The sequence below is a fragment of the Monodon monoceros genome, unplaced genomic scaffold (assembly GCF_005190385.1).
Source record: "Monodon monoceros isolate NGI ecotype Baffin Bay Population unplaced genomic scaffold, NGI_Narwhal_1 Super_Scaffold_18, whole genome shotgun sequence".
Lineage (NCBI taxonomy): Eukaryota > Metazoa > Chordata > Mammalia > Artiodactyla > Monodontidae > Monodon > Monodon monoceros.
Window position 1 is genome coordinate 73,352,128 of NW_021703774.1, and position 16,363 is coordinate 73,368,490.

Consider the following 16,363-nt stretch of genomic DNA (forward strand, 5'->3'; position numbering starts at 1 on the left):
TTTCGGAGGTCATCAGAGAGGCATCTGGCCACACTACTCCCCTCTAAGGGGCCAGGAAAAGGGGTGCTTGGGGGTCAGGTTTCCCTTCCTGAAGACTTTCACATTGACACCCCCCTCCCCAATACTGACCTCAGTGACCAGAGAAAAGAATCCTTAGGGGCTGCACTGAATCCTAGCTTTAAAATGAGGTGAAAGGGGGCAACCTCCCAGATGAAAGCCCACATCCTGAGCAGTCAGAGGCTGGAGGCTATGAGGGAGCTGGGGGCTATCAGAAAGGGAAGGGTTTGTTGTGAAGCAGAAACTAACACACCATTGTAAAGCAATTATACTCCAATAAAGATGTTAAAAAAATAAAAAAATGTTAAAATGTATCCTAAAAAAAAAAAAAAAGAAAGAGAAGGGAGTTACTGAAGCTGGGGGAGCCCTTAGAGGGGCTGTGGCTGCATTCCCCACCTGTGATTGGTTCTCAGGCTCAGGCCAAACTCCAAACCCGCCCGGCAACAGCCCAGAGGCCCAAAGAGGGAGGAGGAACTTCGGGGAAGTCAGCTGAGCTGGGGCCACCGCCCAGCCTTCAGCTTCCAGGAATCACTGGGAGGGCCCCAGCTATTCACCACACCCCTCACTCGGTCTCAGGGCTCCGCCTTCAGCCCTCAGTATCTACAGGGCGAGCTCAGGTCCCACTTCCCTGATCCCCCCGCATCTTTGATCCCCTTAGGGGTTCACCAAAGAGAGGAACACATCTGACGCCTTCTCTTTACACTGAGCAGAGACACTAAGACTGGGCTTTCCTTGTACCCCCTTCCTCACTCCTCGCCCTGGACTAAAGTCAGTTTCTTTCCTTTACCCCCATTTTCTTTTGCCTCCTTCCTCATGCACTGTCCTCCCAAGATGTTGTCTGGAGTCTTCCTTCTCAGCCACTTCCAACCCAGGGAAAGCCTGCTTCCCAAGGCAACAGTATGATGTGAGGGAGCTGCCAGAGCAGAGAAGTCCTGTCTTCTCAGGCAACTCTGGGGTCCTCCCCAGTGTCTGGATGTCTGGGTGTGCATGCTCAGGAAACAGTAGTCACTGAGTTCAGCTGTTTCTGCAGGCCTTTATTTACGGTCTTACTCGGCCAGACTTGTAGAGGTGCAGGGATGGGAGACGGATGCTTCTAATGGGGAGAGAAGCTCAATTCTATTGCACTTCCCCTCTTCCTAGGCATGGGGACCCCTGGGAAGTCTGGCTTCCACAAGTGGAGATCTGGACTCAGACCTCAGAATTGTAGGGGTCAGGGAGAGGATCTGTGTTATGGAAAAGGCTGCCCACTCTCACACCACCTCTAGCAAGCTATTTACCTTGAGAGTGGACATGGGTGGGGGAGGGAGGAGGGAGGAGACTAGGGTGAGACATCTCTGAAGAATGTGTCTTTGGCAGGACATCCAGTACTGCCTTGACTCCACCCTCGACTCCACCCCCAAGTCCCCTAGAGCCGGGCCAGGCTCCTCCTCCGGCCGTTTCTGCTGAGGGAGAGGGGTGTGGGGTGTGGGGTGTGAATCATTTCCTTTCCTCCCACCTTATAAAAAGCAATAAACCAAGAGCTTAATAGGGAAATGGGTAATAGCAGAAAGGATGAGAGGGGCAGGAAGGCAGGGCCAAAGAAAGGGAACAGGAAAAAAGATCCCTGAAAAGGCAGCCGCCATTCAGCTCAGCCCCAGATGGGAAAAAAGTGCTACTAGATTCCAAGAGACTTTACAGAAAGACTCAGCCTACCAAGAAACCCACCATAGGCCAGTTTCTTCTTCAGCTCTGGACCCAAGTGCCCAACTCCATACCTAAACTGGGAGAAGTGGTGACCTCTAGTGGTCAATGACCAACCTGCAGGGCCTGAGGTCGGCCAGGATCCTCTCTCTCTCTGACCAAAGCTCCTGGTCTCAGGTGACTGGGGCTCATTCATTAGCCTTTCTGGGCCCAAACTCTCTCCACCTGGGCTCCAAGTACTATTCCCCTTCCCACCCTTCATTCTGATCTCACACTGCTTGCTTAGGTGGCCTGTATGGCTGGGTTCCCACGAGGACAATGAAGAGCCTGTTTCTCATTTGTCATAATCATCTTTAATAAAAAATAAATTAGTTCTGGGGTGGGAACCGTTTTAGGAGGTGGGGAGCGGGAGCAGGGGCTCGGGTGTCTTATTCTAACCTTTCTCTTTGCCATCTTCTGCCCAGCTGGTCCCTGCTCTGGGGAGATAGTCTCTCTTCCTGGGGAAAAGCAGGATTGGCAATGGCTCACCCCATCCCTAGCTAACTATGAGAGGGAGGGATAGAGAGACTAAGTAAGGGGAGAAAGGGTCAGAGGACAAAAGGATGGTTTAGATGATGTGTGGCCTGAACAGAAGAAATGAGGTTAAGGACACAAAGTTGGGATTAATGGGAAGGCCAGACTCTAAGTAGCTCGGATTCCCAAAGAGTTGCAAACTTGCTTTCCTTTCAGCCTAGAAAACTCTGACAGAAACAGGCATCGTCCCCTCTCCCGGTTCCTTCTCAGTCTGTGTAACTTCTTTTTGAGAAGTGATACAGGTTTATGGGCGCACACACATCCACACAGGCCCATATACACATCTGGGGGCATATGTGCACACACACCATCACACCACCGCACAGACCCAACCACACGTCTTGACAGTTAACTGTCCATCATCTTGCCACCTTCGACCACCCTGGGGGACGTCCCTAGTGAGACCAGGACAGGCTAGAGAGCCAGAGGGTACAGAGTGGGCTGATTGACAGGTGACTGATGGTGGCATGAAAAAACCACGAGGAGAGGGTCTCCTGGACCCATTTCAGGCGGGCTCGGGGGGAGACCGCTCCAGGACATGGGCGCAAGAGCGGCAACAGGTAGCTGTGTAGTAGGGATAGACGCAGAGCCGGGCCTGCACCACCAGGGGGCAATGTGGAGAGCTGTCCTTGCATTGATCATCTGGGGACAGAGGAGGCCATTGGGCACAAGAAGTCACCAAGATCCATCCCGCTGGAGGTGTGTTGCCCACTCCCACTCGTCCTTCCTAATCTCCACCCACACTTCAGCTAACTCCGCTCTGCTGGGGACTGGGGAGAGGGAGCTCTTTACCAGGGCGTTGGCTGCAGGGTTGGCTGTTACAGGATCGTTTCCTGGAGGGCCGCAGGTGAGGAGGACATCGGATGCTGAGGGTCTGGTTGGCAGTCAGGCACTGGACCTCCCTTGTCTGCATGCCCCCCTGGCAGGAGCGAGAACACTGGGGAGACCCCAGCTATCAAATCAGACCTTTGCTGTGCCCCAGGCTCCTCCTGAACCCCAGGCCTCCTCCTCCTCTGAAAAGAGTTGGGAGGCTCTCCTGGAGCATTATGAAACCCCACGTAGAGGGGGCCCACCTGTCCTCCTGGTCTAGGAAATGAGACAAACTGCCGCTGGCTTTAGCCTGGGGCACAGAGGAAGGTTACAAGGAGGGAAGCCTCCCCTCCCCTGGAAGTCCATGCTGAGCGGGCAAGGGTGCCAGGCACTCACCGGACTCCAGGGTGTAGAAAACCATCGGTCTTGGCAGTCCTGCCCCTGACAGGGCTGCAGGGCAGGGGGCCTGGGCAGGTGGGAACAGTTGCTAGGAGAAGTCACATTGAACTCAGTCCCCAGTTTGGACACACAGATGATGTCTCTACGCTGCGTGCCAGAGCCACATTCTGAGGAGCACTGATGGAGAAGACGGGAAGGGAGAGCAGGATTACTCCGACCTCCCCCCAGGGAATCCCACTGATGGGCCCCCTCCCAGGCTCTCAGCTCACCTCTGCCCAGGGCCCCGTGTACCAGCACCACGTCACCTCACAGGGCCCCAAGCTGCAGGCACGCATGTCAGGGGGGCGGCTTCCTGGAGCACAGGTCTGCTCAGTGGCTCCTGCCCCTGCTTCCTCCTGGCCCTCCCCATGGGTCTCCCCACTCCCGAGGCAGACGACAGAACGTCGCTGGATTCCCGTCCCACACTCAGCTGAGCACTGTTGGGAAGTAGAGTGTGAAGGGAGGCTGGAGTGACAAGTAGAGGAAGGGGAGGGGGCTGAGGACAGACACATCCCGGATCCGGGAGTTAGGGAATGCCCCAGGGGTACCAGCCAGATATGGGGAAACTTTGCCAGGCAGGGGTCAGGATGTCAGCGTAAGTTTTTCTCTGAGTCCCCAGCATCAGCAGTGTCTAGCAGACGGCAGGTGCTTGCCCAATCAACGTTATGCAACTGTGCTGGAAAGGCCCCGGGAGGGTGTCCTGGGTGGGGGGTACCAGGGGCGTGGGGCTCGGCTGAGGGGGTGTGGGGCCCACCTTGGAGCTCCAGTCGCTGTGGAACCAGGCTGTGGTGCAGGGCCCCATGTCACAGGCCTCTCTGCTGGGGGGCCGCGGGGGGCCTGAGACGCACTCCTGCTCGCTCACTTCATCACCGTTGCTGCCGACGCAGCGGACCTGTCGGCTCCTCTGGCCGCGCCCGCACCGCACAGAGCACTGACGGGACGAGGGGCATTCAGGCCTGGGCTTCCCCCGCTGCCTCACCAGCCTCCACCTCTGGGGCCTCTGAACCAGGATGTGCCTTTGATGCCTGGCTCAGCGGTTACAGGGCTTCGTGGGCTGAGGAGCAGGCTGAGTATGGGGCTCTGGGCCCCCAAGCCCCGGTTCCGTCTCTTCGCAGACTTACAGATGGAGGTTCTACATGAGATCTCATTTGTAAAAGTTTCTGCTGATTAGAACGGAGTTGGAAAAACCACTGCTCTAGCTCACTGGTGCCCATGCCTCCAGGATCTTCCCGCTCCAAGAGCTTCCTTGCCTGGGACCACTCACCTGGCTCCAGGGGGAGCGGACCTCCCAGCGGCCGCAGAGGCGCAGCTGGCACGGCTGGGTGATGTTGGGCCGGGGCAGGTGTCCGCAGCGCTCCAGGGGCACCGACGAGCCGCCGCCCCCAAACTCCTGCCGGCAGCGCAGCTGACGGTGCTGGGTGCCGGGGCCACAGGAGCGGCTGCAGGACGTCCACTCGCCGGCCTCCCAGCTATGGGCGTGGGCAGGGAGGGGAAGGGACAGAGACACAGAGGGCAAAAACAGAGATGTGTGGGACTGCCATGTTTGGGGAAGGGGACGACAGACTGGGGGTGGGGACCCCTCAGAGGAGAGTGGGCATATTTGGAGTCTGGGATCCCTTGTGGGGCTCAGGGTTTCCTTGTTGTCTATGGAATGTCAGCCTTTCTCACTGAATAACGTCTCTCTGAAGCCAGGAGACCTTGTGTTCAGTGCAGAGTCCAGGTGAGATCCTATGGGGGCGAGGATGTGTTTCCCCGGGGCAACCGTCGTGTCCCCAGGACCCTAACCCTCCCGTGGGGCGCACTCACTACGGTGGGCACGGGGGGCCGTGGCAGGGTTCCTGGGAGGCTGGGGGCCTGGTGCCCACGGCACAGCTGCGTTCATCCAGTTCCTCTCCTGACTCACGAGAAATGCAGAGGAAGACAGGGCGCCAGACACCTGAAAGGGATGAAAGGGAAGCCAGGGGAGGCAGGATAGCTCGGCATCCAGTGTCAGTGGGGTCCCAGGCACTGAAGTCCGATTCGGCACAGAGTGAAGGTGTGGACCCACAATCCAGGGTATGGGGCCAGGAGTGCCAAGCTGGGCATCTGGGCTGAGGGTGCCAGGAATACAGGCTGGTGGGTGAAGTCTCACCTTTTCCACAGGATGCCGAGCACTCAGAGTGTCCCACCCGTTTCCAGTATCCGGCTGGAGACCCCAGGGGTGTCCTGGGATGGGGCGGGGCGGGCATCTGGGGGATCCGCACCTGACGCTGGAGGGTGCCTGGGGTGCGGGCAGGGCGGGGTACTGAAGCAGGTGGGGGCTCTCCCCTCAAAACCTCTGCGCAGGGAGAGTCGGGTAGACAAATTAGATGCATCCCCATTGCCTCGAGCTCCCCTCAGCCTCTCCCCACCTCCTTTTAGGTCTGGAGATCAAAGTCTTACCAGGCTGGAGTTGGGGGAGCCGGGGCTCTGGGGTGGGGTTCTCAAGGTTTGGAGGAGGTGAAGAGATGACATACTGGTAGAAAACACCTGGGTTTTCCTCCTGAAAGATCATCTGGGGAGAAAAAGAGAAGGTAATGAATGTTTGGGGGTGGCCAGGGGGGCATCCACTAGCCTTCTGCCCATTGTGAGACCCACAGCTTTCCCCTCAGAGGAGAGGCAGTGGGGCGGCCTCCACCTCCGGCCCAGGTGCAGGCCCCTCACTCACGTAGACATCCACAGGCTGGGTGGTGGGGCCTTCCGCAGACAGACTCTCCCCCACGCCCTCCTCTCGAGGAGGACGGCTGTACCGGAAGACAGTCCCGCCAGCAGCGTAGGACCCAGGGGGATCCACAGCCCAGTTTCCATTAATGATGGACCGGCCCCCAGGGCCACGAAGTGCTGGAGGTGGCAGATCAGGACATGCGAGGTTAGTCATACTGTCCCCCTCTCCCACCACTTCCCTGACAGCACAGAACCCCACATAGCCCGTGCCCACGCGGGAGGGAGGAAGGGAGCCCTGACTTCCCGGGTGGCTCACTTGCCGTGCTGAATGGGGGCGTGAAGGGCAGAACCAATAGGCCAGGAATGGAACGGGGGACCAAGACTCGGGGAACCCAGGGACTCACCAAGGTAGTTGGAGCTGGGCCGGAGCTGGGCGATCCAGAGCCGGGAGGCTCCAGCAGGAATCAACAGGATTTTCTGATAGCCCAGAGGGCCCCCCCGGTCAGTTAGGTTCCCCGAGATGAAGCGACAGGTAGAATCATCACCCCCACAGACTCCACAGCCATCTGGACGCCTGCCCGAGCCGAGGATCCCATCACAGCCAGGGCTCTAGGGGAAAGCGGAGTGAGGCAGGGGCTGCCAGAAGCCAGACACCACCTCCAACCCTGGCCTGGTGGTCTTGGAGCCTTCGGCTCACAACGTGTCTTGACCATTGCACTACAAGTGAGACTTGTAGTTTCTCTGTCAGCCCCACCATCCCCAGCCAGCCTCCGGGAAGCTTGGATGGGCTTAAGGGGGTATTTATTGCAGTTCGACTCTTGACTCTGATGCTCAGCCCTGGTTGGCAGGTAAGAACTTTCCTCTCTGCAACCTGAGTCTGGTGTTTTGCCATTGTGATGATGAGCAAGGAGGCTCTGTGTGTGTGCCTGTGGCAGTTATTTACATTGCCTCTCTCCCCATGTGCACACCCCGTCCTCCCTCACCAGACAGCGTCCGGCCACACAGATGTCTGGGGCTCCAGGCTGACACAGGGTCCCGTCCTGGACCTTTTCGGTGTGACGGACATAGAAGCGGAAGCCACGGGGACGGCAGTTCAGTTCACAGCGCTGGGAACCCTGAACTAAGAGACAGGGTAGAAGGGTGGTTAGCTGGGGTCCCTGGCAGGAGGTTAACTGAGAAAGAACCCAGGGCCCTGAGAGCGGCTTGGCTTGCCTTATATTAGCAATGGGGCATCCTGAGGTTGCCGAGGTCACTGTGGATGAAGGGAACATGACAATTCTGTACTCTGAAAGGTCAGTTTGAGGGTCACACAAAAGTTGGGTCAGATCAATTGAGGTCACTAAGACCAGAAAAGGGGTTGTGAGCTCTGAGAGAGGACAGATACTTGAAACTATGATTATGTGAGTTCAGAGCTCATGAGGGCTTGTCTTGGTATCAAGGTGACACAGGCTGAAAATCAAACGGATGGTAACTTGGGAGAAAGTGATACAACACTGTCCAGGATCCATGGGGCACCTCCACTGAGCTGTCACCACTGGGCAGGATCTCTCTGACCATGCCCTGCTCATGTCACATCCATCCCACCTCCTGGGTTGGGCTTCTTCCCAGAGGAGACCAGCCAAAGGGCACCTCTGGACACATCTCCTAGCCTGACCCCTCTGCTGACCATACACCGCCATCTGACAGCTAGGGCTCTGTCCGAAACCCCCAGCCCTTTCTGGGCCTGTTCTGTCTCTTCTCCCCAGCCCTGGGAAATAAGGAAGACAATATGACACAGAAGAAATACAAGAGCCTACAGAGAAGAAAAAGAGGGGCTGAGTGTCTCCCTCCCCATCATCCCCCAATCTCCAGCCACCCTGTCCAGGGAGTGGGCTAGAAACCTCACCTTCTATGAAGGGCTCCCACTGGTACAGCTGACCCATGAACTCCTGGGAGTCAAAGGCTGCACACTGCAGGGCCCGGGGGTCTGGCTGCTCAGGGGGGCAGGGCTGAGGTGGGGGATACAGAGGAGTCAAAGCTGGGGAGGAAAATGGGGGTGTGGGTCAGGGCTGGATTGGGGGGATAAGGAGGCAGGTCAGGTCTATGGAAGAGCTCCAAGGTCCCTACCCTGAAGAGGTCAGATGCCAAGGCCCTTCTCCCTCAGGTCCAGATCTGACAGGCTGAGGACCCAGGCTCAGGGTCAGGGAAGCAGAATTGGAAGTCTGGGGAGGGGTCCAAGAAGGAACTCACCGCTTGGCTGCAGGCTCTCAGCTGCTCACTCTCCCCAGAACATCTTGGGACAGGGCTACTGGGAGCAAAGACGCTCCAGAGGGGGCTGGAATGGGGGCCGGCACTCAGCAGAGGCAACCAGCCATCTGGGTAGTGAGGGGCAGACTCCGTGAGGGACCTGTGAAGATTCCCCCCAGGTCTCCAGTGCTCCTGGCTCTGCTGGCCTCGGCTCCGAGGGACAGAAAGGAAAGGATTAGGGTGTCTCTCTGCCAGCCGGGGACCGGCCCAACCCTGGGAACTTGGCCTTCTTGGCTGAGGGGACATGTGAAAGGAGCTACCTTCTCCTGGGGATGGAGGGAACAAGGAGGGCTCTGTGCCAGAGGCCTGGGCTCTGGGGTGGGGCCATGTGAGGGCAGGCCTGGTTCTAGAGGGCACCTCTGTCTGAGCAGCTTCGGGGCTTGGGGGTTCTCCTGGGGGGGACGGGGTGTGGGCAGACGGTTCAGTAGGAGGGAGTTCAGTTTGCGGGGTGTGGTTTGCAGAAGATGGCTCTGTTCTTGGAGTTAGGGATGGAAGATCTGAGGTCTGCGAGAGCTCAGAGCTGGGTGGTCTCCTGGGGTGCCTGCGGTTCCGATGGAGCGGCAAAGCAAAGGGCACTCTCCCATAACCAAACATTCCTGGCTTGATGGGGTCTCGAACCCGGGACCTGAGAAAGTGTTGCAGACGTGGGGTCACAGTGCTGGCTACCTCAGAGCCTGGCTCCCCGGGCGACTCCCTAGCACCAAAGATAAGCCTTTATAAACCCTGGATCCTTTGCTCCCCTTTCCTTCATCCCTAGCTCCGCCCCTTGCCCAAGGCCCCGCCTCTTCCCTCAAAGCCCCACCCCTCACCTCCTGGCTCCTTGAATCTCCTGGGCCTCCTCTCTCCCTAAATGAGAAGCAGGACCTCGAAGGGGGCCACCTCTTCCCCGAGGTGGTGGCCTGTACAGCGGAAGGGTTTCTCGGGAAGTATAAGGTCTGGTGCCTTGACCCCGGGGGAGCAGGGCTTCTGGATGTCTTGGGGGCCGGGGTGGGAGGGGCAGGCCCTGGTGGAGTTGAGCTGTAGGGAGCTGACACGCCCGGCTCCTGCGCTGCACCCCAACGCCGCAGGGCTGGGAGCAAGAGGCCCACTGGTCCCAAGGACCCCAGACACCCTCAGGGCCCTGGTTCTCCTCGGGAGGTGTCTGAAGAGAGTGCGCAGACAACACCTGTGTAGACAAAAAGTTCAGCCAAAATTAGAATGATTTTCGACGGAACTATACAGAATATCTAGTCCAACGCCGGAGGCTTGGGGCAGTAGTGACTGGCCCAAGGTCACATTCAGTAGCAGAGGTGGGACTTGAAGTGATTTGGCAAGGAGTTAGGGAGTTAGGGAGGCTGGGAGGGCCAAGTGTGAGAGAAAGGGGCTGCGGCTTATCAGAGGCTGTGGAAAATGCAGACGCAGCCTGGAGATTGTGGGAAGCGGCCTGGAGATTGTGGGAAGCCGGGAGGCAGGGAGAGGAAAGGATCGTAGTCTCTAGTCCCTGGCTCACCTCCTGATCCAGGCAGAGCTGAGGGAGGAACAGAAGCAGCATCAGACACATCCGGGGCCTGCAAACCAAAGGCAGGAGTGAAGGTGTCAGACAGGAGCCAGAGGAGTTGTTACGACACAGCCCTCACCCCAAGGAGGCTCCGCACATCCTGATGCCAGCTGCTCAGAGATCAGAAGTTACTCATCACTTCCCCCAGCCTCCCCCAGAGCTCCTTTCTCTCCCTTCCAGAGACCGGAGACCCAGCCATCCCTCCTCCAGGGCCGCCCCACCTCTTACCTGCCCGCCCACTTCTCCATCTCTCCTCCCTTGATGGCCCCCGGGGCCAGGGAGGAGGGGACCGGAAGTCAACTCTACTCCGGCATCTGGGCGTGGGGTGGGGGATGCACTCTGCAGGGACCGAAGCCTGGTCCAGTCTCCAGAAAGCTGGGGGTTGGGAGGGATGACTCCTCAGAAGGACATCTCAGAGTGAGAATGGATGGGTGAAGACTGGCCCACCCCTTTATGATCCTGAGGGAGGGAGGGAGAAGGCACACTGCCCTTGTCCATCCGCCCAGGCTGGAGGGGTGGTGGTCTGCCTTCAGCCTCCCAACTCAGGCTCAGTCCCCCTCCTCAACTGCAGGAACTTCTCAGCTCCCTGTCCTAACTAGGAACTGTCTCTAGGCCAGCTCAGGCACACGCATCTTTCTTAAGATGGTTTTCATCTGGCTCTCCCTCCTGCCCTCCCAGAGGTCCTGGAAAGCTGAGGAGGGAGGCTCAGTGAGGACTTACCAGACACCCCCTCTGAGCTGCTGACTGGAAGCCCCTTGGGCTTTCCGTTTCCTACCTGACTCCCAGCTTTTTCTTCCCCTCTTAGCTAATAAAGCTCCTTCTGGAACACTCAGGCACATCTCTGCCTGCCTCAAACACTTCCCAGTCAAGGGATAAACTAAATGGGCTGATGGTTTAATCTCTAGAGAAGCAGGTGATTTTTCCCACTGAGATTTAACCTCTCTCTAGGGGCCAGCGTCCAGCATTAGATCAATGAGGCCTTACTTCAGGCAAGACTCTGATGGGCTAGGGAAACCTGGGAAGGGGATATGCAGCTAGAGATGCCATTGCTCCCCAATCATGCACGGTCTATCTTCTGAAGAGCCAGGAAGTCCTCCTGAAGGCTAAACTTGATCCTTGGGGAAGTGGAGCTTGGAACCCCCCTTGGTCTAAGCCTGACTCTCCCATCGCTACCCTTGCCCTCCAGCCCCTTCCTGCTCACAATGAGCCCTTCCCACCCCCACTCCTCATGCTGCTCAGAGTTCTGCTTTCCAGGAAAAAAAAAAAATGTTTCTGTTGGATCTGAAAGGCACCCGGGAGAGGAATCCAAGGAGCTAATGCCGAGGTGGGCCAGCTCAGGGGCAGGAAAATGACAGAGAGAAGGGCAGGAATGTGCTTGGGGGTAGCAACTCTCAGCCCCACTTCCCTCCCTGAGACCCCAGGACTTGGGAAGTTAAGGGAGGGATCGCAGTGGTTGAGCCTGAGCTGCAGGGTCTCCTCAGCTGCTTGGGGTTGGGAAGGGGGTTGCTGATGGCAGCTCCTTCCCTTGGCTGGGCTGACCACTGAGGTCAGCAACTCCACCCTGATGGGGGGGGCGGGTAGGGCCTCCAGAGAAGGGCCAACGTTCCACCCAAAACTTCAGCCCTCTGCCTGACTCTGTTACTGGAGGTTGAAGGAAAGGAGAGATGGGGTGATGATCACTGCCACTTCTTGCTGCCGGGTCCGGGTCCCCTCTCTACTCCCTCTCTGCCTCTGCTTCTCTCTGCTACCTCTTTCTCCATGGGTCTACCCAGTACACATAATCCTGTCCTGAGCTGGGTTTGGCTTTGGCAGTTCCCTGGAGAAGTAAGGGGTGGGGTGGCGTGAGCTCTTGGGGCCAGGGCCAGGCCTGGCTCCCTCTCTGGAAAAGTCCTACCCCACCCCCTGCATAGCTGGGCAGGGGGCCGACACTCCCCCTCCACCCCTACAGAAACAGATACACATTTGTGGTTTTCACCCCTTCTCATGTTCCTCATCTGGTGTGTCTGACTGCCCAGGATGAAGAAAGGAGAGGTCAGAAATGGTCACTCTTGGGCCAGGCTGACTCTGGTCTAGACAAACCTAGGGTCCTCCCGGCCACACCTCCACACTGGCCAGTGAAGATCAAGGAAGAGAGACCTGGGCAGAACTAACCCCTTCACCCCCAGGGGACCCACCTCTGGGAAATGGGTGGTGCTGCGGGGCAGGGCGCCCCACAGCAGGCTCCAGGGCTGGCTGGAGAGTCCCTATCTTGGATGAGAACTCCTTGGTCCTCCTTGTGCCCTCCACTCCTGGGTCCTGGAGGCCCATCCCAACAGGCATCTTTCCTTTCTAGTCGTCAGGCTGAGCTGGATCAAGGGCACCCACATGCGTCCCTCATAGTGTCCCTGTCCCCCAACTCCAGGACAGAAGAGAGTGGCGGGGTTGGGGGATGGGGGAAACACATCCTCCAGGAGCACCCAACTAGAGGAGGAGGGCAGGAGGCGCCGGGCGTGTGCCAGGAGGTCCTGGCTACGTTTTCCAATTTTACTCTGTGACTTCGTAGGAATTTTGGCTGATTCTCCGCCCGAGTGATGGGGGCCAGAGTTCCAAGGAATCAGAACCCCCTCCCCAGGAATTCGACCCCAGGGACTTTCGAGGCTATAAGAGCTGGGGCTGGGGTCGTGGCTGGGGCGCGACCGCGGGGCGCAGGGAACAGGGACGGCGCGTGCGCGCAGGGCGGGGGGTCTAACGGGACCGGGGAGAGAGGGCGGCCGGGGCCGGGGGTCCCAGGGAAGATCTGTACCTGCTCTGCTCGGCCCCGGCGGCCCGTTAACCCCTCTGCGCCCGGGCGCTCTCTCCAGGCAGCCTTGCTCCGCGGCGGCCACGGCTGCCCCTGAGCCCGGCTCCGGACGCTGCCGCCTCCGTCCGCGGCTCCGCCCTCGCCCCGCCCCCCGCTCCGCCCGCCCGCCCGCCCGCCACGCGCCCAGCCCGCGTCCCGAGCCGGCCCCCGGGTCCCGGCGGCCCACCCCGAACCCCTTGCCCGCCAGGGCCACCCACCCCGGGCTTTGGGCCTTGGCCACCCCAGCCCGGCACCCACCAACGGCTCGAGGGGGCGAAGCCGAGGGGGTCCCAGCCCGGTTCGGGGGGAGCCATCGCTCCCGGGCTGTCCCAAGGCCCGGCTGGGGCTCGGGACTCCCGGACCCCGGCCATCAGACCGGCTCCGAGTGGGCGGTGCGAGCGCTGCGCCTGCCCAGGCCAGGCGGCCGCGAGTGGCGCCAAGGGGCTGGGTGGTGCCTGTACCCGAGCGGCGTGGACAAGCCCCGGGCCCCAGATCTGGGCGTTGCTGGGCCGAGATGGTCCCACCCGACCCCAGATCCGCGTTGGTCAAGGCCCTCTCCTCCACGCAGCTTCCCGTGCAAGCCCAGTCACCCCTGCCTCTCCCGAGTTGGGCTGTGAACCATGTGGTTCTGACTGCACAGGGACCTCTATGGGCCTCGGTTTCTTCATCCATAAAATTTTACACACGGGGCATAGCGGAAGGAATGCGCTGATTTAGGAATCAGACGAGCTGGATTTGAATCTCAGCTCGAGTACTTATCAGCTCTGTGGTCTTGGATGAATACTACAACTTTTCTGTGCTGCACTTTCCTCATCTGTAAAATGGGGCTAATCTGATATATACGAATAAGCTTGGAGATATGTCTGTCTATTCATTTATATCTGGAAGAATATACCCCAAACTCGGAATTGGGGGCAACACCTGGGCAGGGGCTGTGGGGTTGGGAGAGGAAAAAAAAACAGCTTTCACTTTTTACTCTACATGCTTATATGTTGTTGAATTTTTAACCACAAGCGTTATCTATGTTTTTAGTTATGTTAAAGAAATAAATAATATACATGAAAGTGTATGACAAAGTAGATAATAAATGGTCACTACTATTTTTAAAGTTTTATTTGCCATTTATTCATGAACCACGGTCCTGTATTGCTGGGTCTACTCAGTATTTGAAAGGTTTTGGCTTTTTTTCAGTAACTTGTCAATATTTTATTTTATTTTAACTTCTTGGCGGCACCGCCCGGCATGCAGGATCTTAGTTCCCCAGCCAGGGATCCAAGCCACGCCCCGCGCTGTGGAAGTGCAGAGTCTTAACCACTGGACCACCAGGGAAGTCCCTTGTCAATATATTTTTTTTAATATAAATTTATTTAATATTTGGCTGTGTTGTGTCTTCGTTGCTGCGCGCAGGCTTTCTCTAGTTGCTGCAGGCGGGGGCTGCCCTTCGTTGCGGTGCGCGGGCTTCTCATTGCGGTGGCTTCTCTTGCTGTGGAGCACGGGCTCTAGGCTCGCGGGCCTAGTTGCTTCACGGTATGTGGGATCTTCCCGAACCAGGGCTTGAACCCGTGTCCCCTGCATTAGCAGGCGGATTCTTAACCACTGCGCCACCAGGGAAGCCCTAAAATGCTTTGATGTGTAACAGGTATACCCTTATTTGAAGTTTAACATCCATATTTTGTTTTCTCAGTAAATCCGTAAGTTTTTTCAACACAAGGAAAGAACTTTAGGCTACTTTGTGTCATCTATATTTTTTCATATTTTTTTATGGTTTTTTTTTTAGAGTTAAAAGAAATATTTGAATTGGAATGATGTACAACAGACAAATGAGTCCCAGGTGCCCAGGCCTGCTTTCCAACTTTTTACCCAAGCTCAGGCCCACAGGATGGTGGGTAAGCTGGCTGGGAACCCCTAAGACCCCTGTTACTTTGTGCGGGTGCAGGACAATGTTGCTAGAGCTTTGTTATTAAGTTTTTATTTTTTAAGAGACATTATAAAGCATCCTAGTTTTAAAATATTGACAAGTCACTAAAAAAACAACTTTAAGACATCAAGTACAACCTCCAAAACATGACTGTTGCTCAGATTTGTCTGCAGGCCTTAAGTCTGTGCCTCTTCTGAAAACGTCCTCAGTCTTGGTCTCATACTCCTAAAGAGCTTGGGAAGATAATGGGTTAAGGCCCCCTCCCGGTAGGGGTGGTTTATCTTGGGACTGTTGGTGACATGCAGTCCTAACCCAGAGGCATATTTATAGTCCTGGATTTGGAGTGGGAAGCCCCTTTGCTCAGACCTCAGAGTACAATGCTGACGATGAGATGCCCAGTCCACAGGGATAGAGGAAGATATTTTAGGTCAGGGGCCTTTCAGTGCCCCCAAGTCACACCCCAGCAGCATTCACTTATCTACCAGGAGGCAAGCTGCAGGACCAGAAGGTGTGACCGAAGACAGCAGAGTGGGAAGGAAGCCTGGCCGGAGGGAAAGGTCCGCCTTTGACATTTGTAATGCTGTGAACTGAGGGTCAGATATAGTCCTTTCCATTAAGAAGTGGCTGTGAGCCAAAGAGCTCACGAGATTTATTACAGCTATCACCTCCCATGACTTGGTGGTCTGAAAAGATTGTATAAGGAAAGGAATTTCCTATGCCTCGGCAGTGTGCAAAAGGCCAGATGAAATTTGTGGACACTGTCTCAAGGATAAAAAGAAATTTCTTAAAAGATTATGCAATAAGTAGATGTTCACCCAAAAGTACCTGTAGGGCTAGGACAAATGAAGGACAAAAAGGGAACAGGCTAAGTGTTCGTCTGACTTTGAGCTTAACATAGTGATTTAATAATAATAATAATATAGCTAACATGTATATAGCACTTACTCTGTGTGCAGACCTCATTGTAACGGATTTGGAAACAGACACAGGGAATTCCAGGGGTCTGGGTTTGATCCCTGGTCAGGAAACTAAGATCCAGCAAGCCTCACGGGGTGGCCAAAAAAAGAAAGAAACAAAGACACAAAGAAAAATTTGGTAATTTGCCCCAAACCTCACAGTGAGAAGCTATTACCTGTGTATGTTGGGTGCAAATGAAATGTTTGAGAAATTTAGCTAAGTTCACTTAATAATTCTTTTTTCTGGTAGTAGAATAAGGAAGTTTTATTTGTGCTGAATCGAATAACATTTTAAACTCATGTTTCCTGTGAGACGTTGTCCCTACTCCAACACAATGCTGATGCCGATACCAGTGTGCACAGGTGGGGCCCGGAAACTAGTGTGAAACTGTGTGTCTTTTGGTTTGTGGCCATAGCACCCATTTTCAGAAAGCCCAGTGTTTGCCTTCCTGCCTATGGGAATCGTGGTTTGCTCAACTCCTTTGTTCCAGAAGAGCCACTCTATTCCCAGTTGCTACACACCAGCCTGGTCTCCAGCCGTTGATTCTCAGTGTCCTGTCTGTCACGTTGTTCCGCACTTTCTGTCACTGATGCCATTCTGCTGACCA

General features: G+C 56.4%; 2 protein-coding genes across 7 annotated transcripts; both read right to left on the reverse strand.

The window, feature by feature from the left end:
• Positions 1-1,055: 1,055 nt before the first annotated feature.
• ADAMTSL4 (ADAMTS like 4) lies at positions 1,056-12,961 on the reverse strand. 6 transcript variants are annotated; one of them, XM_029230871.1, is made up of 18 exons: positions 12,846-12,961; positions 10,292-10,522; positions 10,016-10,073; positions 9,336-9,691; positions 8,470-9,220; positions 8,126-8,228; positions 7,224-7,360; positions 6,645-6,849; positions 6,245-6,417; positions 5,980-6,091; positions 5,690-5,875; positions 5,365-5,494; positions 4,823-5,027; positions 4,313-4,489; positions 3,789-3,995; positions 3,517-3,696; positions 3,103-3,247; positions 1,056-2,952 (listed from the first exon to the last, which is right to left on the reverse strand). In XM_029230871.1, exons 2-18 carry the CDS (start codon positions 10,309-10,311, stop codon positions 2,816-2,818), a joined length of 3,282 nt encoding a protein of 1,093 aa, XP_029086704.1. In that variant the 5' UTR covers positions 10,312-10,522; positions 12,846-12,961; the 3' UTR covers positions 1,056-2,815. The 6 variants fall into 6 exon arrangements, with proteins under 6 accessions (XP_029086704.1, XP_029086705.1, XP_029086708.1 ...); XM_029230872.1 differs by having other exon boundaries at positions 10,292-10,438; positions 12,846-12,953; XM_029230874.1 differs by having other exon boundaries at positions 2,072-2,952; positions 8,470-9,151.
• On the reverse strand, positions 10,865-12,025 carry LOC114899799. Its single transcript, XM_029230877.1, is given in 5 exon segments — positions 10,865-11,384; positions 11,386-11,489; positions 11,492-11,633; positions 11,635-11,899; positions 11,902-12,025. Coding segments are annotated over 5 exon segments (759 nt in total). The 3' UTR covers positions 10,865-11,260.
• Positions 12,962-16,363: the final 3,402 nt, after the last annotated feature.

Bases quoted from the DNA above. Each gene is read 5' to 3' on its own strand.
- ADAMTSL4 (XM_029230871.1), bottom strand. From the start codon at position 10,311: ATGGAGAAGTGGGCGGGCAG. The intron at 5,876-5,979 runs GTAAGACTTTGA...CTCCCTGCGCAG, and splicing joins GCTCCCCCAACTCCAGCCTG to AGGTTTTGAGGGGAGAGCCC. The intron at 4,490-4,822 runs GTGAGTGGTCCC...TCGTCCCGTCAG, and splicing joins TCCGCTCCCCCTGGAGCCAG to TGCTCTGTGCGGTGCGGGCG.